At 49.9% G+C, this 24,749-nt stretch overlaps 1 protein-coding gene across 1 annotated transcript in view; it reads left to right on the top strand.

Annotated features, from left to right (window-relative positions):
* USP40 (ubiquitin specific peptidase 40) overlaps positions 1-24,749 on the top strand; it is an 85,884-nt gene that overhangs the window by 25,476 nt on the left and 35,659 nt on the right. Inside the window, exons 8-10 of the mRNA XM_029616904.1 lie at positions 15,138-15,234; positions 19,351-19,496; positions 20,330-20,412. Of these exons, the coding sequence (XP_029472764.1) occupies positions 15,138-15,234; positions 19,351-19,496; positions 20,330-20,412 (326 nt within the window). The remainder of the gene's footprint in view (positions 1-15,137; positions 15,235-19,350; positions 19,497-20,329; positions 20,413-24,749) is intronic.

Genomic DNA, 24,749 nt, shown 5'->3' with positions numbered 1-24,749 from the left:
ATGTATACTTGCATAAAAAAAAGCCTGTTGATTAATGCCCTCTTTCTCCCCCCGCCCCCACCCTGGCAGAGGGTAATTGCATGCAAATTGTGAACAGCATATTACTTTTCCCCCAGAGATAAAAAAATAAAAAAGAAGAGGTCAGGGCAGGAGAGAGAATGTACGTTTAGAAATTTCATTCTGTGCTTACTTTGCCCCTTGTTCCCATGCAGGGGCAAAGTATGCAGCTACTTTAGTACTTCTGTTGGCAGCACTGGGGGGATTTTCAAAGGGAAACATTTTGTATCCGTGGTACCGGGAAGTTTCAAAGTTGCCCACCCTACAAGTAAAATGGCACTGTTACAACTACAATCTAGCTCAGGCTTTGGCTCTGCAAAGACAGCCCTTTTCAAGGGAAAGATACATTCAAAATATTTAAAGGCTTTATGATGAAATCGGGATCTTTGAGCCTATTCAGATTTCTTATTTGTGGCTGAGGCCTTTTTGTTTCTCCAGCACTTCTTTTCACTTGCAATCCTTGAACTGACAGGCAGGTGGCAGCCTAACGCCTGCTGGACCCTACAGTTTCTTGCCGCTAGGACTAAACAGGCCAAATGAGGCTTGGACTAAACAGGCTTGGACTAAACAGGCCAAATGCCGCTAGGACTAAACAGACCAAATGAGGCTTGGAAGGCATACTCCACCAGTCTCCATGAGAATGTATAATGCTGCGACATTCTGTATTGCTATTCATCAGGATGCCAGTGCCTTGGACTATCATTGGTTGTACAGTACCAGCACTAGTGGGGACTAGCCTAGAACTTACTAGAAGTTCTTAGTCTTGGCTAGGACTGCAGAGGTACCAGATCTGTGCCATGGCCCTGTCCCATCCTTGTGAGGACAACCTTTCCAGAACCTCAGGCACCGGCTAAGTATTTATTTATTTATATTTACATACCGCCAACACCAGAGGTCCTCGGCAGTTTACAATATCACATACATAAAGTTCCCATGAAACAACAAAGGCATACATAGTTTTACCAAATACATTACCACATGCATACATTTCTCCTAAACCAACTAAAACCTAAATTAATTTACTATGTCAGCTAAAACAACACCTAACTCAACAAAACCAAAAAATACAACTGACTCACAGTGCTTTCATAATTAATACATCTTAGGTAAAGGCTTGCTTGAGTAAAAATGTCTTTAGGAGACTCTTCAACATCTTAGTGCAGCCTGTTAGCCTGAGCTCTTGAGGGAGTGATTTCCACAAAACTGGTGCAGCAATTGAGGAAGCACGTTCTGAAGTATCCAGAGGTCTTGTTTGGCGAATTGATGGAACATCTAGTAGAGCTCTTTGGGAGGAGCGCAAAGCTCTTGTCGGATTGTGTACATGCAGCATAGTGTTAATCCATGGGAGTAAATCGTTTGATAATAACTTCTGGAACAACATCGCTGTTTTATACTGGACTCTCCACTGAATTGGAAGCCAGTGTAGATCGTACAGTACTGGCTCTCTTTGCTTGCATCCACTGACCAGGCACGCTGCAGAGTTCTGTAAGAGCTGCAGAGGTGGAAGTGGGATTGCTGGTAAATCCATCAAGATGGATTTATTGTAGTCCAGCATTGTTAATAATAGGGCCTGAATCACCAAGAGAAAAGATCTTGGGTGGAGAAGTGGTTTAAGGCCACTCAAGAAACTTAGTTTTTAAAAGCCGAAGCAGACAATATTTTTTATATGCGGAATGCAGGAAAGCTTGGCATCAGTGATAGCTCCAAGACTCTGCACTTGCGAAGTAACTGATAAGTTCATCCCATCATGTCGCGGTTGTGAGCCCTTGTGCTGTGGCATGGTTGACACAGCCTAACAGGCGAACTCACTAGGCCCATGCTGACAGCTGGCGGACATGCCCTAGGCTGGGACTGAAGCTGCACCTTCACCTATACCAGCCCCATTCCCCGCAGGTTGAGCCCTTGGGTTCCAGGGGCTGGCAGGACTTCAGGCAAATGTCCCAAAGGGCAGTCAGAATAGGAGAGTCCAGAGTCGGGCTAGCAGCAATCAGAGAATTATCAGGTTCAGGCAGAGGGGGAGAGGCAGGCAGCAGTCAGTGTGTAGTCGAGGTCTGTAGCAAAGGCCAACAGCAGGCGGCAGGCAAGAGAGTGGTCTGGGTCCAAAGCAGAGGTCAATATCAGGAGATAAAGCAGAAAAGGGACTGGGACGATGCAGGGCAGGCTGAAGCACAACATGATCCGGGTAGAAACACATAGTGCAAGGCTTCAGGAGACCTATTGCTGAGGCAAGGGCTTGGACCACGGCTGGGGTTTAAATATCCAGCCACGCAGATATCATCAAGAGGCGCCTCCAGGGTCTTTTCCACCGCAACGCCAATAAGAGACGGCGCATGCTGCACACACGCGCCTAGGGAGAGCCAAGGGAGGACAACATGGTAGTGTCCATGCTGCAACCAGCTGATGGTGTCAGGCGGCGTCTGCAGGGCCCGGCAATGCTGAGGGTAAATGCGGCTGGTCGCGGGCCTCCCTGTAATTGGCCAAAACATTACATATCAATTTTAATTGCTGGCGAAACCAGTATAGACTTATTCTGCTGAATAACAGTGAAACTTGTCTAGAAAACTAAGAACATAAGAAGCGCCAGGCTGGGTCAGACTAAAGTCCATGGAGCCTAATATTCTGTCTCTGACAGTGGCCAGTCTGGGTCACAAGTACACGTCAGCCCCAATAATTGATCTGTTTCTTATATTTCACTCCCAGGTATAAGTGCTAACCTTCCCATGTCTCCCTGGCTAATAACTAGTTATGGACTATTCCTTCAGGAACCTTTCCAATGCTCTTTGAACCCCACTATGTTACTTGCCTTGACCATGTCCTCTGGCAACAGAATCCATAAGTTGATTGTGCACTGAGTGAAAAGTACTTCTTACTATTTATTTTAAATTTTCCAGTTGCTACTTTCATGGAATATCCCCTAGTCCTAGTGTTGTTTGAAAGAGTAAATAACCATTTCCTATTTATCCATTCCACCCACTCATGATTTTATGAATTTCAATTATAACCCCTCTCAGAGCTTTTCCACCCCTTCATCATTTTTTGTCATCCTTTTCTGTACCATATCCATATCTGTAGTATCTTTTTTGAGATGGGGCGACCAGAACTGCACACAGTACTCAAAGTGCAGTCGCACCAGGGTTCTGTAGAGGGCATTATGATATTCTCAGTTTTGTTCTCTATTCCTTTCCAAATAATTCCTAGCATTCTCTTTGCCTTTTTGACCATCGCTGCACACTGAGCCACAAGGAATCCGAGAGTGGTGAGTCCTGGCATGAAACTCAGCATCATATACCTGTAGTTGGAATTCTTTTTCCTTCCATGCATTACTTTGCACTTGTCCACATTAAATTGCATCTGCTATTTAGAAGCCCAATCTCCTAGTCTCACAAGGTGCTTCCGCAGTTCTTCACAATCTGCTTGCTGTTGTTTTTAACGACTCAAAACAATTTTCTGTCATCTGCAGATTTGGTCACCTCACTCTCCGTTCCTTTCTCTGGATCATTTCTAAATATGCTAAATAGCACAGGTCCCAGTGCAGACACCTGGGGCATTTCATTCGGAAAAATGAACATTTAGTCCTCTGTTTCTTTTTATCCAGTTACCAATCCACAATAGGACACTACCTTTTGTTGCGGTCTCAGGCGCCACGGTGGCGCCCGAGACCTTACCTCCTCTTCGGGTCCCGGAGCCCTGCCGCGATCCGCGGACTCGGGACCCCGGCCGCAGCTCCCTCCTTCCGCTCCGACCCCGCACGGGCCTGCAAGGCCTTCAGGCGCCATGCGCCGGCTCCCTCTCCACCGCCGGCGTCCTCCCGCGGCTAGCCCCGCCCCCTAGGCACGCGCGCGCGGCAGAGCCCTGTTTTTAAAGGGCCCAGCGCGGGAAAGCACGGCTCCTCCCTTTCCTGACGTCAGACGCTGCAGGGCTATTTAAGCCCTGCAGTTCCTAGCCTTCCTTGCCTTGCAACGAGGTTCCTTCTCCCGAAGAGCTAGTTGCCGTCGTTCCTGTTACTCCTGTTTGTCTTCAGCCTGCCTTGACTCCGGTCCGTGACTTCGACTCCTGTTTGTCTTCAGCCTGCCTTGACTCCGGTCTGTGACTTCGACTCCTGTTTTGTCTTCAGCCTGCCTTGACTCCGGTCCGTGACTTCGACTCCTGTTTTGTCTTCAGCCTGCCTTGCTCCGGTCCGTGACTTCGACTCCTGTTTTGTCTTCAGCCTGCCTTGACTCCGGTCCGTGACTTCGACTCCTGTTTTCTCTTCAGCCTGCCTCGACTCCGGTTCGTGTCCCCGACTCCTGCTTGCTCGCCGCCTGCCAAGACTCCGGTTCGTATTCCACTCCTGGGTTTCCTCGTCCTCGCCTAAGTCCCAGCGGTCCGGGTCCCTACGGGCTCCTCCTGGGGGGACCTCGGACTTCCAGGGCGAAGACTCCTAAGTCCTAGCGACCCGGGCTCCCACAGCTCCTCTGGAGGAGTCACGGGTTTCCAGGTGAAGCTCCAATTGCCCAGTGGGAGTTCTGCCTACCGACTGTTCCCTCGGGTCGGTCGGCCTAAGGATCCACATCCGGATTTCCTCCATCACAACAGTTTGCAAGGCCATGGATCCGGCAGACCTCGCCGGGCTACAGGCCATTCCGGGTTTGGCCCAGCGGTTGGTTCAGCAACAGCAGGTCCTGGACTCCCTGGCTGCAACAGTAGAGCGGCTGGCCGCTCGCATGGATGCCGAGCCGCCCGCACCTATTCCGGTACCAGCACCCGCTCCAGCACCACTGGTAACCCTCCAGTCCCCTACGCAGCTTCCAGCGCCCTCACGCTATGCCGGGGATGCCAAGGCGTGTTGAGGGTTCTTAAACCAATGTTATGTGCGCTTTGCACTACTGCCTAACCAGTTTCCTACAGATGGCACCAAGGTGGCGTACATTTTTTCCCTTTTGGACGGACGGGCCCTGAACTGGGCTTCCCCCATGTGGGAGAATAATGATCCAGAGCTGGGGGACTTGAACCGTTTTGTGGAAGAGTTCAAAGCGGCTTTTGATGAGCCAGCACGACAGGCTTCCGCTACCTCAGAGTTACTTCAGCTCCGGCAAGGAACGCGGACTTTGGCGGACTACGCGTTGGAATTCCGCACGCTCGCCCACGAGGTAGGCTGGCAGGATGAGGCTCTTCGGGGCGTGTTCCTGGAAGGCTTAGCCGGTCGTATTAAGGACGAGCTAGCGGCTCGGGATCTGCCGGAGACCCTGAGTTCCCTTATTGACTTGGCGGGCCGAATTGATCGGCGTTTGCAGCAGAGGGCGAAAGAGGGGCGCCCTTTTCGACGCTTGACATCCGTGACTCCCAGGATCTCGAACTCGGGCTCACGGGGAACTGCACCTTCACCAGCAACTTCCTCTGACGAGCCCATGCAAGTGGGCCGCTCGTCATTGTCACCCGAAGAAAGGCAGCGACGCCGCGACTTGAGGCTGTGCCTGTACTGTGGCGGTAAGGGCCACTACCTTGCACAGTGTAAGGAACGGGCGGAAAACTCCCGCGCCTAGGTGTAAGGGAGGAGTGTCCCCTAGGCTGCCTTAGCGCTGCTCCTCAGTGTACCATACCAGTAACCTTGGAATATCCTGGTGGTTCCTTCCTCACGCAAGCCCTAGTCGACTCCGGGGCAGGAGGCAACTTCATTACTAAGGACCTGGTGCAACAGCTGAATCTTCCTACACGATCTAGGACTCCTGCCTTACGGGTAACCTCTATTCAGGGTACTCCTTTGTCTGGATGCATTTCCTCAGAGACCTTTCTGTTGATTTTGCAGGCGGGCTTATTGCACACAGAGAAGATTTCGTTGTTAGTTTTGGAGAGAGCTGTACATCCGGTGGTCCTTGGTTTACCCTGGCTCCAAAAACACTCTCCTGTAATTCGCTGGAAGGACTTTCAGATTACCCAGTGGAGTTCTGAGTGTTTCCAATCCTGCCTCCAAGCAAAAAGATTCCAACGGATTCCGCTGGCTCTCACCTCTCCGGTATTACCGGCTCCGTATGCAGATTTTCTGGATGTCTTTTCCAAAGAAAAAGCAGAATTGTTACCGCAACACCGACCTTTTGACTGTGCGATAGAGTTGCTCCCGGGTACTACTCCCCCTCGGGGACGGGTATACCCGTTGTCTCAGCCTGAGACCCGGGCTATGTCAGAATACATCACCGAGAATCTGGCTAAGGGCTTCATCCGCCCTTCAAACTCTCCCGCCGGAGCAGGTTTCTTTTTTGTTGCAAAGAAGGACGGAGCCTTGCGGCCTTGCATAGATTACCGTGGGCTCAACGCTATCACCAAGAAGAACCGGTACCCGCTTCCCCTCATTCCGGAATTGTTGGATAGGCTCCAAGGAGCCCAAGTGTTTACTAAATTAGACCTCCGTGGCGCATACAATCTGGTCCGAATCCGTCCCGGGGATGAATGGAAGACGGCGTTCAACACCCGGGACGGCCATTATGAATACCTAGTGATGCCGTTTGGACTGTGCAATGCTCCCGCCGTATTCCAGCACTTAATGAACGAGATTCTGCGAGAATTATTGCACTCCTGCGTGATCGTCTATTTGGACGATGTTCTCATACATTCCCCGGATCTTACCTCCCATCGGCAACATGTGAGACAAGTACTCCAGATCTTACGAGACCATCATTTGTATGCAAAGTTTGAAAAATGTCTCTTTGAGCAAGAGTCGTTACCCTTCCTAGGGTATATTGTGTCCTCTACCGGTTTCCGGATGGACCCCAGTAAGGTGTCCGCCATCAGGAAGTGGCCCCGTCCTGAGGGGCTTAAAGCGTTGCAACGTTTTTTGGGGTTTGCTAACTTCTATAGACACTTTATTCCCCAGTACTCTCGATTGGTGGCACCTTTAACCGCGCTAACTCGGAAAGGGGCAAACACCCGTCTTTGGCCTAAGGGGGCTTGTGAGGCTTTCGAACAATTAAAGGAGGCGTTTCTCCGGGATACTTGTTTACGTCACCCGGATCCCACACGCCCATTCTTTGTTGAGGTCGATGCCTCTAACATTGCTGTAGGGGCGGTCCTCTCGCAGGTCTCTACCTCCGGGCATCTCTTACCCTGCTCCTATTTTTCCAAAAAATTCTCGTCAGCCGAGTGTAATTACGGCATTGGGGATAAGGAGTTGCTGGCTGTCAAACTTGCGCTGGAGGAGTGGAGACAGTGGTTGGAGGGCTCCCTTCATCCGGTCACGATTTATACAGATCATAAAAACCTGGAGTTCCTCAACCAGGCTCAACGACTTAACCCCCGACAAGCACGTTGGTCCCTTTTCTTTAACCATTTTGATTTCATACTGAAGTATCGTCCCGCCTCGAAGAATGTACGGGCTGATGCGCTCTCTCGTTATGAAATTCAGGAGGGAAAGGAAGACCTCCCACAACACATCATTGATCCCGCTAGAATCCAGGTAGCCAGTAGCACAGTTTCCACTCTAGGACGAGTTGTGGTTTCTCGCAAAGACCGCAGAAGGGTGTTAGCCTGGGCCCACGACTCCCTTTCGGGGGGTCACGCCGGCAGGGAGAGGACGCTCGATCTGCTTAACCGCTATTACTGGTGGCCTCGAATTCGTCAAGATGTGCGAGTATATGTGGATTTGTGCCCAGTATGTGCCCGGCAAAAACCGCCTAGTGGTCGGCCCTGGGGGCTCCTGCAGCCGCTGCCTGTTCCCGCGGAGCCATGGTCCCACATAGCCACGGACTTTGTAGTGGATCTGCCACCCTCGGAAGGTAATACGGTGATTTGGGTAACCGTAGACCGCTTTTCTAAGATGATTCACCTGGTACCCTTGCCTAAGCTGCCCTCTGCGCCTGAACTCGCGCTCTTGTTTACCCTACACATCTTCCGGGCTCATGGACTACCACAGAGTATCGTATCAGACAGAGGGCCACAGTTTACGGCCCGTTTTTGGCGTGCCCTTTGTAAGAAATTTGGGGTACAATTAAATTTGTCCACGGCGTTTCACCCCCAGTCTAATGGCCAGACGGAGCGCACGAACCGCACTCTTAAACCTTCCTCCGTAGTTTCATCTCCGAAAAGGGAACTGACTGGGTTTCTCTTCTGCCTTGGGCAGAGTTCGCCTACAACAATCATACCCATGCTGCCACGGGACAAACACCTTTCCAGATTGTGTTTGGACGCCACCCAAGGCCTCCGATACCGCTTCCTATTCCCATTCCATCACCAGCTGCCTTAACCGCAGCACGCCAAGTGCATCATCTCTGGAAGGGGATTCAACTCAAACTGACCACTGCAGCGAGAAAGTCCCAGCAGTTTGCTAACCGTCATCGACGTCCAGCGCCGGTTTTCTTGCCGGGTACCAAGGTGTGGTTAAGCACCCGGAACCTCCAACTACCTAACCGTTCTCGTAAGTTGGCTCCCAGATACTGCGGGCCTTTTCAAGTTGCGGAGCGTATAGGAACAGTATCCTACAGACTTCGCCTACCATCTTCACTCCGCATCCATAACGTGTTCCACGTCTCCTTGTTGAAACCGGTGGTACTTTCCCGATTCCACCATCCTTCCACAGACGCACTATCGTCACCTGCATCTCAGGAGAATACGTATCAGGTTCGGGAGGTCTTGGACGTTCGCTTCCATGCCCGTCGCTGGGAATACCTGCTGGCATGGGAGGGGTGCAGCCCCGAAGAAGACTCATGGGAACCAGCTCGGAACATCTTGGACAAATCATTGCTAACTCAATTCCATCTGGACAATCCCGGGAAACCCGGCCCTCGGCGGAGGGGGCGTAAGAGGGGGGGGTACTGTTGCGGTCTCAGGCGCCACGGTGGCGCCCGAGACCTTACCTCCTCTTCGGGTCCCGGAGCCCTGCCGCGATCCGCGGACTCGGGACCCCGGCCGCAGCTCCCTCCTTCCGCTCCGACCCCGCGCGGGCCTGCAAGGCCTTCAGGCGCCATGCGCCGGCTCCCTCTCCACCGCCGGCGTCCTCCCGCGGCTAGCCCCGCCCCCTAGGCACGCGCGTGCGGCAGAGCCCTGTTTTTAAAGGGCCCAGCGCGGGAAAGCACGGCTCCTCCCTTTCCTGACGTCAGACGCTGCAGGGCTATTTAAGCCCTGCAGTTCCTAGCCTTCCTTGCCTTGCAACGAGGTTCCTTCTCCCGAAGAGCTAGTTGCCATCATTCCTGTTACTCCTGTTTGTCTTCAGCCTGCCTTGACTCCGGTCCGTGACTTCGACTCCTGTTTGTCTTCAGCCTGCCTTGACTCCGGTCCGTGACTTCGACTCCTGTTTTGTCTTCAGCCTGCCTTGACTCCGGTCCGTGACTTCGACTCCTGTTTTGTCTTCAGCCTGCCTTGACTCCGGTCCGTGACTTCGACTCCTGTTTTGTCTTCAGCCTGCCTCGACTCCGGTCCGTGACTTCGACTCCTGTTTTGTCTTCAGCCTGCCTCGACTCCGGTTCGTGTCCCCGACTCCTGCTTGCTCGCCGCCTGCCAAGACTCCGGTTCGTATTCCACTCCTGGGTTTCCTCGTCCTCGCCTAAGTCCCAGCGGTCCGGGTCCCTACGGGCTCCTCCTGGGGGGACCTCGGACTTCCAGGGCGAAGACTCCTAAGTCCTAGCGACCCGGGCTCCCACAGCTCCTCTGGAGGAGTCACGGGTTTCCAGGTGAAGCTCCAATTGCCCAGTGGGAGTTCTGCCTACCGACTGTTCCCTCGGGTCGGTCGGCCTAAGGATCCACATCCGGATTTCCTCCATCACAACAACCTTTAATCCCATGACCTTCCAATTTCCTGAGGAGTCTCTCATGAGGGACTTTGTCAAATGCCTTCTGAAAATCCAAATCCAGCTCACCTTTGTCTATATATTTATTTATACCCTCAAAAAAATCTAGTAAATTGGTAAGGCAAGATTTCCCTTTGCAAAAAAATGTTGACTCTCCTCCATTAAACTTTGTCTATTTATGTAGTCAGTAATTTTGTTTTTAAGAATAGTTTCAATCATTTTGCTTGGCACCAAAGTCAGGCTTACCAGGTCTATAGTTTTCTGGATCACCCCTGGGACCATTTTTAAAAATCGGTGTCACATTGGCCACCCTCCAGTCTTCTGGTACCATGGCTGGTTTAAATGATACGTTGCAAATCATCAGAAACAGGACTGCAATTTCATTTTTTAGTTCCTTCAGAACTCTGGGGTGAATGCCATCCGGTCCCGGTGATTTTAGTCTGTCATAAGAACATAAGAACTTAAGAAATTGCCATGCTGGGTCAGACCAAGGGTCCATCAAGCCCAGCATCCTGTTTCCATCAGAGGCCAAACCAGGCCACAAGAACCTGGCAATTACCCAATCACTAAGAGGATCCCATGCTACTGATGCAATTAATAGCAATGGCTATTCCCTAAGTATAATTGATTAATAGCCATTAATGGAGTTATGTCTGAGTTATGTCCTCCAGTTTCACAGTGATTCCATCTAGTCTCTGAGTCATCACCACGGAAAAATGTTTCTGGTGTGGGTATGGACCCAATATCATCCTTAGTAAAGACAGAAGACAAAGAATTCATTTAATATTTTTGCTTATTTTCTTGCCCTCCCTGACTACCCCTTTTGCCCCCTGATCATCTAGCATCCCAGCTGACTCCCACCCAGGCCTTTTTACTTGAAAAAGTTATTTTTTATTTTACCTCTATAGAAAGCTTCCTTTCAAATTCTCTCTTAGCCTGCTTACCGGTAATTACTTTTTTACATCTTAATTGCCACTGCTTATGCTCTTCCCTACTTTCCTCATTTGTGTCTATTTTCCATTTTTTTGAATATACTCTTTTGGCTTTAATTGCTTCTTTCACTTCACTATTAAACCACAATGGCCGCCTTTTTTAATGCACAGAATATATGTTGACTAGACTTCAAAGATGGCAATTTTAAACAGCATCCGTGCTTCCTATAAGTTTTTAACCTTCTGGATTACTCCTGCTTCCTCAGGGGCCAAATCCATCAAAAACCTGTACAGACTGTTGACGTTTCTTCTCTGGAATACAACTGAAGAAGCAGTGGCTGCAAAACACTAGCCTTGTTGGACTTATTTAATGGAATCTTTGACTGTTGTGGTGCTCATGTTTTTTATATGCATTTAAAAAATGTTTTTAAAAAATTGTTGCGGCAATCAAGGTGAATAATCGAACTGACCAGGTGGTCTGTGCAACGCAGGACACACCAACTGGCTTCCTGATACCTGGCATCTTATTCAGTAGATACATTTTTATTACTGCTGGTTTACAACTCTGTTAGATATACATTTGATGTGCTCCCCTTTGGGGAGCTACAATTGACTCAGTATTGTGGTTTTTAAACTAGGGGTAATGCAAGCTGAAGAACCAGGAGGATCTCGATGACCAAGAGATAGACTGGGCAAACTGATGGACTAATTAGTCAAACTGGCTATTTCCTTCATGCCTGCATGTTTTAAAATCAGCCAAGCTGTGCGCGTTAAAGCCAAAATTCCTAAGGAAGATACACAAATAACATTTGCTGGTGTAACCACTTAAAATTAGGAGCACACATATGCATTTGCAGGGATGATTTAAAATTCCTGCGCACGTGCACTCATATGCGCATATGCGCATATGTGGGTGCACGGGTGTTTGTTTTAAAGTTTCCGTCTCTATATATTATCCACCTACCTCTCAACTAAGGGGTTTGGGGTAGGAGATAGCCCTGGAAAATTAGCCTGCTAGATTTGATTTGAATCTGACACAGGATGTGGAATAAATCCAATTAACTGTTATTGGGAAGAGCTTGGCTACATTGAAGGTGTCTTATCCTTGAGTATAACAGAAACTGGACTCTAAAATAATTATTTTGAAATAGGGACTCTCTGTTCATGGGTAATAAGATCCACATTTTCTCTGATGTTTCTAAAGCAAATGATGCTAATTGAAAAAATTTCTGAAAAAGGGTCTTGTTGTGAGCACGGCCTACGGCTGGTGTTAAGAGCATGGAGGCGCCGTTGCTAGCTCATAGGAGAGTGTGAGCACCTGAACCACAGCATGACTTAGGGAGGAGTCCCAAGGCACACCATGGGAGGTGAGGGCATGCAAGTATGAGCAGAACAGGAACAAGGCAGGACTGGAACTAAGACAAGGAACTTTGGAACAGGAACAAGGCAGGGTCAGCCCTCCACTGGACCTACACGCACCAATGAGACCCAGCAACGCAATGCTGGTCTCAGGAGTAGCCCTCTGGCCACTCGGTAGCCCTTCTGGACCTGCCGCTTAGGAATGATGAGTGCGTGAGGCCAGACAGAGGCTGAGGGCAGGAACAAGCCAAGACAGGAACTTGGAAGACTCAGACGAGGACTTGGAACTTGGAAGATAAAGACGGGCACTGTCCCTCAGGGTGCTCTACACAGCCCCTCATGGGCTGGTCACGGACCACCCTGTCCCACTTCACGCCCTACACAACCTGAGAAGGCTGGTCGTGGACCACGTAGGAGCGGGACAAGCGCCAGAAGGGGATCCAACCAAAACGAGGATCCAATGACCAGAGACAGGAACCAGATCAATATGGATTTACCCTCAGGGTGGTCATCTGGAGGACTCGAGGAGCTTGGAAGACTCGTAACTTGGAAGACTTCAGGAACATCAGGACTTCAGGAACATCAGGACTTCAGGAAACAGAGCAACGGAACCTCTGGACACGGAACAACGGGACCTCTGGAACATCAGGACTTCTGAACATTAGGACCAAGGAACATCTGGAACATCTGGAACAAGGACAAGGCAACGAAGGAGCTCGGACAAGGAACGAGACCAGGAACATCAAGACGAGGAGATCAGAAACATCCAAGAACATGGAACGAAGAGCCATCTAGATAAATGAAGACCACGGAGGACCTTGACCCGAAGAGGAGCACAGACAACTGTGGATTCTGGTACGAAGGCCCTGAGGAACTGGAAGTGAGCCCTTTTATAGGGCTGAAGCAGGAAACTAGCTGAGGCTGGATTCCAGTGGGGCTGTGGGCTTTTTCCGCCGCTGTCCCTTTAAATAACACGAAGAAGCATGCGCCCACACCTAGGAAGGGCCTAGGAGTGGAAGCAGGACCAAGGACAGTGGCGTCCCTGCCGCGTGGTGGAGAGAGGTCCTGGCGGCGGCGCACAGGCCTCATAGGTGGAGGGAGCGGAGGCTTTCTGCCACCTGAAGGAATCCCAGCGGCATCTGGGGTGGCCTCCAGACTGCACGGAAGACTAATCCCAGCAACGGCTTCCTGCCACGGAGGGAGGGGTTTCCAGCAGCAGCTCCCCTTCAGCAAACAAGAAGAACAGTGGCACCAGCGGCGGCCAGGCCGTGAAAATGGAGCTGGCGGCATTTCAGCAGTGGCCTCCTGGCCGTGGAGGACAGTGTTGGGGCAGCGTGCTGCACAGGCAAGGCCCCAGAGATGGCGGCGTTAGGCTGAAGAGCAAAATGGGTAGGTGAAGAGCCTGTCTGTGGGATGAGGTCCGCGGGCAGGATCGTAACAGCATCCCCTCCTCAAAGCCTCCTCTACAGCCTCTTCTCAACGGCTGAAGACGAGAAGGCATATCTTCTATACCAGCTGGGGAACTTGGGCGTCCAAACACAAGATTTTCAAAGCTTGGAAGGAGCTGAAGCGATGAGGCAAAGCAACATACTGAAGACATGACAAACACATGATGAAACTCAAAAGAAGATATGACCCAGATTGAGTTGAAGGCACAGAAGTAGTTGAAGCATCCTAAGAGATGGTCCAGTTCAGGTTTTTATTAAATCAAGACCTGACTGAGGAACACCTCCACAGCATCTTCTTCTTGAAAGCAATAGCCAGATAGTAGGTTTAAGGCATCACTGTTGGAATCTTGGATGCAAGATGGTGTATCAGGAGTGTGCAAACTTACAGATACCATTTGTTTAGATGAACATTGGTACGAGGGGCGCTAGGTGAAATGAAACAGTCCAAACTTGCTCAAAAGATGGAAAGCTGGTCTTGGGGTAAATTCTATACCTTTGATGATAGATGGCACATGGAGTTGCGGTTGACAGATGAAATGAAGAGATGCACAGGATTACTGAACCCAAACTCTTGTAAAGCCAGATGGATGAGAGAAGTTCCTATAATAAGGTTGATAAGAAAGTTGCATCTCAGGTATAATTCACATGTTAACGTGGGCTCCCATGCCACAAGGAGTTGCTCCATAAGGCGTTAGATGGTCAACAGAATTAAATGCCCAGCTTTATACAAAGAACCATTTCTTGAAGAGGATCTCTACCACAAAGATAAGCTCTTATGGACATGTACCCTTCCTCACTGGGCCCTCTCAGTACCTTTTGAGTGACAGGTCTTCTCCTCTGTTCCTTGGCCTCTCATTCTTACTCTTAGTAGAGCCTCTGGCTGATTTACTTGGTCAGTCAGCAACTTGGTGGGTTCTCCTAGTCAGGATTAATCTCTCTGAAATCTCCCGATACATCCAGCAGTTTCTGTACAATCCTTTGCAAAATAGGTCTCTCTCAGTCTCTAATCTGTCCTCAGGAACTCTTCTTTTCCAGCTCACTCTGGATTCCCAGGAACTTTCTCTCCATCATGTACTATCCTTGTGTTCAGACAAATCCACCAAGTATCTTCAGCAAGGAGACATACCTGCTACCTCAGCCCTGTTCTAAGGTTGACCTCAAACCTCTCTCAAGTTCTCCTGTAGTGCATGGATGCAAGGCTTTTTATACACATTTACAACCCCTCCCAATGGGGAGTGGCACAACCCACTAGCACACTTCATTACGCTGACACCATATCAAGGGGTAGGGTCTAGAAAGACCTCTGAAACACACTGCTGGCAAGCAGAGCTCTTGAGGCCACGCTGCCATAAAGATAAAGGGCACCTTGGCTACTAGGAGGCAGATTTTGGCACTTCATTACATGGTGATTAATTCTTAACGTACCTTGGCAGTTTTCTTTGTTCTAATTTTTTTTTTCAAGATAGTCTTCTTGTGATATTTTATGTGAAAACGTTTAAGAATAAAATTAAAAAGAGAAGCCAAAGAATTAGGATCTGGTAAGCCGAGTTGAACTGTGATATCCATGTTTTATAAATTGTCCATTGCAGGTTATGTAGGGCTTAAGAATTACAGTTTAAACTGTTGCCTGAATTCCCTCACCCAGACATTATTCAGGATTGAGGACCTTCAAGACCTCCTCCAACAGTGAGTTTTCCAACTTTAAAGAATTTTGCACAGTCACCCGAGGGCAATCACTACATATATTGTATTATTTATGATTCCAGTCTCACTCACGTAGGAAACGATATGGACTGAGAGAGCCTTTTCAAACAGATATTGAAAGCCATGTATTTACAGACCCTCTTTACAGCACATACAAACCTTTTCCAGCACCGTCACATCTTCAGAGAGTCTTAGGCAAGGGAAATATGGCATCTGGTTGTTGATACTGGTATCAGTGCACACAGGGGGTAGATTTTAAAAGGTTGTGCGCGGGCGTACATGTGCGCATGCTACCCGGCGCACACACATGTACGCCCGATTTTATAACATGCACGCGCAAGGGGGTGCACAATTGTGCACCTTGCTCGCACCGAGCCCGCTCCGAGCCGCACTGCCTTCCCCTGTTCCCTACTCCCCCACCCCACCTTCCCTTCCCCTACCTCCCCCACCTTTCCCCCCTACTTTTTTTGAGTTCTTTTTTCTGTTGCTAAACTTCCTTCAGCCCTGGGGCTGAAGGAAGTTGCACATGCTGGCCGACTGCTGGCGCGCGATCCCATGCACAGCGGCAAATGGCCACTGTGCCTGGAGCCTCTGGCCCCGCCCCGCCCTGGACTGCCCACGCCCCACCCCCTCCCCTTTTTGCAAGCCCCGGGACTTACACGCGTCCCGGAGCTTTATGCGCGTCGCCGGGCCTAGCGTGTAACCTTTTTAAAATCCGGCCCAGAGAGTACAGCTGTGAGAAGCTCATGCTGCTGGTATCCCAGCTGGCACCCTCAGAGCACTGCTGTTTGTTACAGCAGTAGCTGATTGTTATATTTCACTGTTTTCTTCTTCCTGTCTCTGTTGTTACTTTATCCTTGTGTGACGGTTGACGAGTATTACAATACAACAGGGCACCCGTTCACTAGCAGCTTTCAGTTGTCTTTATTTCTACTTCAGAAACACTCTCTTACAGTCCTGCAGGCACTCACAGGGCCCTGCTGTAGTAATATAGTCCTGCTGGTACACATAGGGCTCTTTTGTGGTACAGTTCTGTGGGCCCATGCAGGGCTCTTCAGAGTGCCTGAAAGACTGTATCACAGCAGGGCCCTGTGTGCACCTGAAGGACTGTATGTCAGAAGGGTCCTGTGAGTGTCTGGAGGATTATATCACAGCAAGGCCCTGTGTGTTTATGTAGGACAATACTTCAGTAGGTCTCAGTGAGTAGGGTTACCACCTGGCTCCATGTGATAAGGAGCAGGCTAGTCCAGTCCTGTCTGTACCCCAATATATGCAGGGACTTGTGGTTTAATTTAGTTTATTCAATTTGTTATACTGCTTTTCTCATTAATGAAGACAGTGTACATTGATTTACCTAAGAAAATCAGAACTACAAATGGGGTAAAACCAGAAATGGACTAGCTTGTTCCTTATGATATGGAGCCAGGTTGGCAACCGTACCTGTAAGTGCCTGCAGTACTGTATCACAGAATGACCCTGTGTGTGCCTGCAGGATTATGCCGCAGCAGGCAGAGCCGCAGCATGCCTATGACCAATATGGCCTCGGCCATAGGCGCTGCTACCTGAAGGGCGCCATAGTACTGCTGGTGATGTCGTCCTGAGGACTCGGAGGAGCAACACTGCGGCACTGCTGGAATCGTCAGTGAGGCCTGAGAAGGCGGAGCAATGCTCCGTCCCTGCCAGAATCACCAGCAGGGCCTGGGGAGAAGGAGCAATGTCGCAGCCCTGCTGGAATTGCCGGCGGGGCCTGAGGAAAAGGAGGATGGGAACGACGCACTCTGCAGGAAGGAGCTCTTAGCCAGAGCAGGGTCAACCCCAAGAAGTAGTCCTCTCTTGCTGGCTGAGAGGGATAAAAAAGACTGCTGTTGCTGTTTCAAGAGAGGGGAAGTTAAAATAATAAATAAATAAATAAATAAATAAATAAATAAATAAATAAGAGGGGAAGATAGAGTGTGTGTATGGGTGGGAGAGAGAGAGAGTGTCTGAGAATGTGGGAGAATGAGAGTATGTGTGTGCATATGTATGAGTGAGAGAATGAGAGTATGTTTATACATGCATGTGTGTATTTGTGTGCATGAATGTGTGAGAAAGGGAGAGCATGTGTGTGTGAAAGAGCATGTGCATGTGTGAGAGAGTGAGGAAGAGCATGTGTGCATGAGAGCATGTGTGGGCGCACTTGAATCAGACAGAGCATGCGTGTGCTTGAGAGCAGAACATTTGTGTACAACAAACCTCCTTCCTCTCTTCCTGCTAAATTATGATAGTCTCAGGGCAACTGGAAAACAAAAGTTCCCAGGTATGGAAAACAGGGGATTTTTAAAAATCCTTATGGATTTTAATTACTGGGTGTTATTTAATGTGTCTGTTTTGAAATGTTCAGAATGTGTCTGTTTTGAAATGTTCAGAAAATGCTTATATGAGTTTTTAATTATTGATTGTTATTCTATTTGTTAGCTGTTTTGAATTATATTCTTTATTCATATGGTTTTACTACTATTAATGACATTTATAGTTTGCAATTTATTTTTTTTTTATAAGGAATGGTAATGGTTTTTTTCATTGTTTCACTGCATACAGAGTCTGGCTTCTTGAGATTTCCAGTTCATTTTTTTGTCTGTACTTTTCCATTTATATTTTATGGTCCATTTATTCTGTATTTGGCGAGGGTCTGTCAGTGTTCTGCATGTGTGACTGAGGTGAGGTTTTCCGCTAGTGTATAGCTTCTGGGTAGATATCTCTAGCAGTTTGGCTTGTTCTGTTTTCTTACTAGGAGGTAGTTTAGGATTTTAGGGCCTTTTGTAAAGTTTGCATTGTTACCTTTTCATCAGTAGGGTTGTTGCTGTTTGAGTGCTAGTAGTTAGTGCTGTTTTGATTTAGAAAGTGTATTATATTGTAATTCTATTTTCTTGTGGCTTTCTGAGAGCCAAGCCCATGCCCATGGTGTGTTATAGTAGGCCTAATATCATATAGATTCCAAGTGTCTGTTTTGCTTTTTTGCAGGACTTTCTGGTTGGCACCATAGTATTGCATGTATATATAACATGCATATTGTAAGTGATATTTTCTATCAGAAGACTGTATTTTGAATAACATTTTTTCTTGTAAAATCTATTATAAATGTATACATTTTAATTTTGTGTAGGGAGGATGTGACAAGCTGGGATGGTGGTGCAAGGCTGTAGCAGCCTTGGGTATCATTATACAAACATTTGACAGAGTTCCCAAACTCAAAGTGTCATGATTTGTTGAATGGGTGAGGGTGCAGCTTTTCACTTGACCATAGGTGCCAAATTGGCTCACTAAGGCTATGGCAGCAGGACCATAGCCAAGCTTCACCAGGGCCCTGCTGTAGTATGTACAATCCTGCTGACATACACAAGGCACTGCAGTGATATGACCCTGCTGGAACTCACAGGGCTAACTTCATGTATAAAGCACTAGCTATTACTCTCAGTGTTCCTGGGTTTAATGGCAGGGTACTGATGGAAACATCTGTGTTAGGACAAATACTCTAAACCAATGGTATTTACTTCCAGAACTTGAGGGCTGCACATGGGTCAGGCTTTCAGGATATCCTTCATGAATATGCATCATATAGATTTACATAGATTTGCATGAACACTGCCTCAGTTCTACCTCATGCATGTTTATTAGGGTTATCCTGAAAATCTGAACCATTAACAGCCCTTGAGGACTGAAGGTGAATACTGCTCTAAACCAGTGGTTCTCAATCCAGTCCTCGAGACCCAGCCAGCCAGTCGGATTTTCAGGATAGGCACAATCTGCTTTGAAGTGCCTAAAAGACAGAATATATATAAAAGCAAATCAATAAATAAAATGCATGGGATAGATTTGCATACAATGGAGACAGTGCATGCAAATCTAGCTCATGCATATTCATTGTCAATGTCCTGAAAACCAGACTGGCTGGATGCGTCCTAAGGACTAGGCTGAGAATCCCTGCTCTGAACATTTAAACAAAACTAGAACATATTTTTAGTCCACAAGGAGGTGAAAAAGAGGCTATCTAAAAGATATAACTGTTAATGCTATGTCAGAATCAAGCATTTTAGTAGTAACTTGTTTTTCTTTTACAAGACATAGTGACAGTGGAGGTTCTGAAGACTCTGAAAAGAACGTACCTCATCAGCTATACCAGCTCTTCTGCAAGATGAGGGATACAGACCAGGCCTACGTGTCAGGCTATCCCCTCATAATGTGCTTACAGAAAAACGGGATTCAAGGTAAATGAAAAACAAGGATTATTCTGAACTAGTACAAAACTTTCTAAAATGAGCAAGAAATGGGGGTGTCCACAGGCTTCTCCTGACACTGTTGACAGCTTTGAGTCAAGCCTGTGAGCGATGCTCGGATATTTTCAGTTGGGAGTGGGAGCAGGCCCAACTCTGACATGCTGAAGCATAATTCCACTGTAGGTTCTCTTGGACTGAAATTGACACTCTTCCCATTCAATGTCTGCTTTCATTGACTCAAGATGCCCATCTTGGTCACTAAATTTGCACCCTAGGAGCAAAAAAGTGGAAGGGGCCAAATCTGGTGGTGTGACACCGCACATTAAAAATTCAAAATGTGTAATAACAACACAGCTGGCCAAAAATGTTAAAACTAGTCAAGACAAGGGCCCATGCCAGCCAGCTCAGAGACGCTCCACGTGAGATGCATTCCCACTGCTGCGACAAATCTGGCAGCTCCCGGTAGCTTGTCGCTTTCTTCTTTTCACCAGCTGGTGGAGAGGACTCCAATCTCCTCCATGCTGGGCTTCAGGCAATTTTGGGAGAGGCTTAGCTTTTATCTTCTGCCCATGTGCGGAGAGCTAAATTATGTCTTGGAGAACCTGAGTCCTACAGGACCCCTCTGCCATGAAACTAATTTGAATCAAATTGTGGTCCGCTTGCCCATTCCCGAAGCTGAGTAAAATATTAGGTGTACCTTCCGGAGAGCCAGAATATTGCTAATTTGGGGGGGAAGGGGCTTCTGCAGGGGGGAGGAGGGAAAAGTTGTTCTTTTTTTTTTTTTTTTAAGATTGTAAGAGTTCTCTTTTTTTGTCCTGGTGGAGCTGATGGACAGCTGGATGCAGAAGAGCTGCTGAGATATATCATCGAGGCTTTAAAGACACAGCTAGCTTGCAGATCAGAATTGGTGAGTACAAATAAACTATCATGAAAAGTCAGTGCATAAAAAAAAATGTACCCTAGAAAGGAGCCAGCAGTGTAACAGATTAGTGGTGAGAGCAGAAAGCTGTAATACTTGGAGACCCGGATTCCACTTCTCTGTATTTAATCTCTCCCTTCCATATATGAAATACATAAAAAACTGCTGCCATATTTCTACACTGAGGTGGTTACTCTTTCAGTGTTTCTACAGTACTTTGGTCTTCAACCTCCCACAGGCCCCCAGGGCTCCATTCTCCATCCTCTTCCAAAAGCTGATCACATACCAGCCCTGCAGCCCCAGCTGCTGATCACACAGCGCCAGCCCTGCAGCCCCAGCTGCTGATCACACAGCGCCAGTCCTGCAGCTCCAACTGATCACACAGCGCCAGCCCTGCAGCCCCAGCTGCTGATCACACAGCGCCAGCCCTGCAGCTCCAACTGATCACACAGCGCCAGCCCTGCAGCTCCAACTGATCACACAGCGCCAACCCTGCAGCCCCAGCTGCTGATCACACAGCGCCAGTCCTGCAGCTCCAACTGATCACACAGCGCCAGCCCTGCAGCCCCAGCTGCTGATCACATAGCGCCAGTCCTGCAGCCCCAGCTGCTGATCACACAGCGCCAGCCCTGCAGCCCCAGCTGCTGATCACACAGCGCCAGCCCTGCAGCCCCAGCTGCTGATCACACAGCGCTAGTCCTGCAGCCCCAGCTGCTGATCACACAGCGCCAGCCCTGCAGCCCCAGCTGCTGATCACACAGCGCCAGTCCTGCAGCCCCAGCTGCTGATCACACAGCGCCAGTCCTGCAGCTCCAACTGATCACACAGCGCCAGCCCTGCAGCCCCAGCTGCTGATCACACATCGCCAGCCCTGCAGCCCCCAGCTGCTGATCACACAGCGCCAGCCCTGCAGCCCCAGCTGCTGATCACACAGCGCCAGCCCTGCAGCTCCAACTGATCACACAGCGCCAGCCCTGCAGCTCCAACTGATCACACAGCGCCAACCCTGCAGCCCCAGCTGCTGATCACACAGCGCCAGTCCTGCAGCCCCAACTGCTCACACAGCGCCAGCCCTGCAGCCCCAGCTGCTGATCACATAGCGCCAGTCCTGCAGCCCCAGCTGCTGATCACACAGCGCCAGTCCTGCAGCCCCAGCTGCTGATCACACAGCGCCAGCCCTGCAGCCCCAGCTGCTGATCACACAGCGCCAGTCCTGCAGCCCCAGCTGCTGATCACACAGCGCCAGTCCTGCAGCTCCAACTGATCACACAGCGCCAGCCCTGCAGCCCCAGCTGCTGATCACACAGCGCCAGCCCTGCAGCCCCAGCTGCTGATCACACAGCGCCAACCCTGCAGCCCCAGCTGCTGATCACACAGCGCCAGCCCTGCAGCCCCAGCTGCTGATCACACAGCGCCAGCCCTGCAGCCCCAGCTGCTGATCACATAGCGCCAGTCCTGCAGCTCCAACTGATCACACAGCGCCAGCCCTGCAGCCCCAGCTGCTGATCACACAGCGCCAGTCCTGCAGCTCCAACTGATCACACAGCGCCAGCCCTGCAGCCCCAGCTGCTGATCACACAGCGCCAGTCCTGCAGCCCCAGCTGCTGATCACACAGCGCCAGTCCTGCAGCTCCAACTGATCACACAGCGCCAGCCCTGCAGCCCCAGCTGCTGATCACACAGCGCCAGCCCTGCAGCCCCAGCTGCTGATCACACAGCGCCAGCCCTGCAGCTCCAACTGATCACACAGCGCAAGCCCTGCAGCTCCAACTGATCACACAGCGCCAACCCTGCAGCCCCAGCTGCTGATCACACAGCGCCAGTCCTGCAGCTCCAACTGATCACACAGCGCCAGCCCTGCAGCCCCAGCTGCTGATCACATAGCGCCAGTCCTGCAGCCCCAGCTGCTGATCACACAGCGCCAGTCCTGCAGCCCCAGCTGCTGATCACACAGCGCCAGCCCTGCAGCCCCAGCTGCTGATCACACAGCGCCAGCCCTGCAGCCCCAGCTGCTGATCACACAGCGCCAGTCCTGCAGCTCCAACTGATCACACAGCGCCAGCCCTGCAGCCCCAGCTGCTGATCACACAGCGCCAGCCCTGCAGCCCCAGCTGCTGATCACACAGCGCCAACCCTGCAGCCCCAGCTGCTGATCACACAGCGCCAGCCCTGCAGCCCCAGCTGCTGATCACACAGCGCCAGCCCTGCAGCCCCAGCTGCTGATCACATAGCGCCAGTCCTGCAGCTCCAACTGATCACACAGCGCCAGCCCTGCAGCCCCCAGCTGCTGATCACACAGCGCCAGTCCTGCAGCTCCAACTGATCACACAGCGCCAGCCCTGCAGCCCCAGCTGCTGATCACACAGCGCCAGTCCTGCAGCCCCAGCTGCTGATCACACAGCGCCAACCCTGCACCCCCAGCTGCTGATCACACAGCGCCAGCCCTGCAGCCCCAGCTGCTGATCACACAGCGCCAGTCCTGTAGCCCCAGCTGCTGATCACACAGCGCCAGCCCTGCAGCCCCAGCTGCTGATCACACAGCGCCAACCCTGCAGCCCCAGCTGCTGATCACACAGCGCCAGCCCTGCAGCCCCAGCTGCTGATCACATAGCGCCAGTCCTGTATCCCCAGCTGCTGATCACACAGCGCAAGCCCTGCAGCCCCAGCTGCTGATCACACAGCGCCAGCTCACCTCCCCAGGTATTTAAGGGACTTGTGTGAGAGCTATAATCTTCCAGTAAACTCAGGCCCCTTCCATAGTGTGAAGCAGAGCTAAGAAGCTGACAAGAGATAAAGCTAACTAGGAGCACCTGTAATCAAGCCAATTTTAATATAAAAAAATAACTACCTATGTAAAATAAACTGGTTTATTCTGTGATTTTTCCCGTACAAAATTTAATTGTCTTGGGAGGCCAGTTATGGCCAATGAATGTCTATCCACTGAGAGCTCAAAACTCAACTTGTAAAATCTTTGATTTGATCAACCATTAAATACATTTCTAACTAGCTGATGCCTGATGAAATTCTCTGGAGGTACCTATTCACTCTTTCCTCCCTCCTCCGCAGCCCAACCCCCAACCCAAGCTGAGGCAAGAAAGCACTTGACCCCCCCTCCCCATTCTGAGTCCAGACTCTCTTCTTTCACTGTTACACCCGATCTCAAGACACTCCATCTTTCTCTTCCCAGCTCGACCTTCCTCCCCAGCCCCAAACCCCAAACTCTCCTCTCCCCCTCCCCAGTCCACCCAAGTATACACTCTGACCTCCCTCCAGCCCATGCTGAGAACTCTCCTCTGCCCTTCCCCAATCTACCCAAGTACCCTCCAACCCCTTCTCACCAGCCCGAGCCCAGAACCCCCACTCCCCGACATACTCAGTCACCCCTCCCATCTTCATCTTGCAAACCCCCTGCTCCACCAGCACACACACACACACACACACACTCAGTCCAAGCTCAGCATTCTTATTTACGTACGAATACACCGAGCTATGCACTTAGCTCGGCAAGTACGCCCCCGAGTTCTGAGCTGTGCGCGTATGTGCCTCAGCAGCTGGCAGGCTGCGTTTGCACGCTGGCACACACACACATGCATCCCACCAGTCCCCAACAGAAAGGCACCAGTTTCAGCTAAGTGTATTATATATATATATTGATCATTTACAGGGCTGGTGCTTCCATTAGGCAAACTAAGCGGTCACCTAGAGCACCAAGATTTTGGGGGGGCGGCAAAATCCTGCCAGTGTGATGTCCAGAGAGGGTGCCCTACCACACCCAGTACTGTCAAAGAAGGGAGTGCTTTGCTGGAGCCACTGCTGCCGGTAATTAAATTGGGGGAGAGGGGGGGGGGGGTGAATGAACAAAGGTTCACCTTGAGCGCCAAATATGCTTGCACCGGCCCTGATCGTTTCGTTTTGAAAGCATCAGTGTCTGATCTTAAACTGGAACACAGTGACACAGTAGCCTATCTCTCAGCAGGAAACTTTGAGCAGTGTCCCAAAGCAGCTGTGTTTTGGTTTTGGGTTTTTTTTTTAGTCTCTCTCTAAAGATGGCTGCCTGAGGGCTGAAGCCTTTCAGATCCACATGTGCTATACCTATAACGAAAAAAAAAATACAAAGCTATATTTCAAAAGAAATGGAATAAAGCCAAGCACCAATAAACATGTGATTACTTAGCTAGAGGAAGTTGTGGTGCTTTCTGCCCTCTCTTCTCAGTAGTTTTGTTGCGTGTCATTATTTAATTAAAATAACAAAGTACATTATATCTGTATTTGGATAACTGATGTTTAAAGACGCAAGCTTTCGGGATTAAAGTCCCTTCCTCAGG

Source organism: Rhinatrema bivittatum, chromosome 9 (assembly GCF_901001135.1).
Source record: "Rhinatrema bivittatum chromosome 9, aRhiBiv1.1, whole genome shotgun sequence".
NCBI classification, from domain to species: domain Eukaryota; kingdom Metazoa; phylum Chordata; class Amphibia; order Gymnophiona; family Rhinatrematidae; genus Rhinatrema; species Rhinatrema bivittatum.
This window is presented reverse-complemented; position numbering and strand designations above follow the sequence as displayed.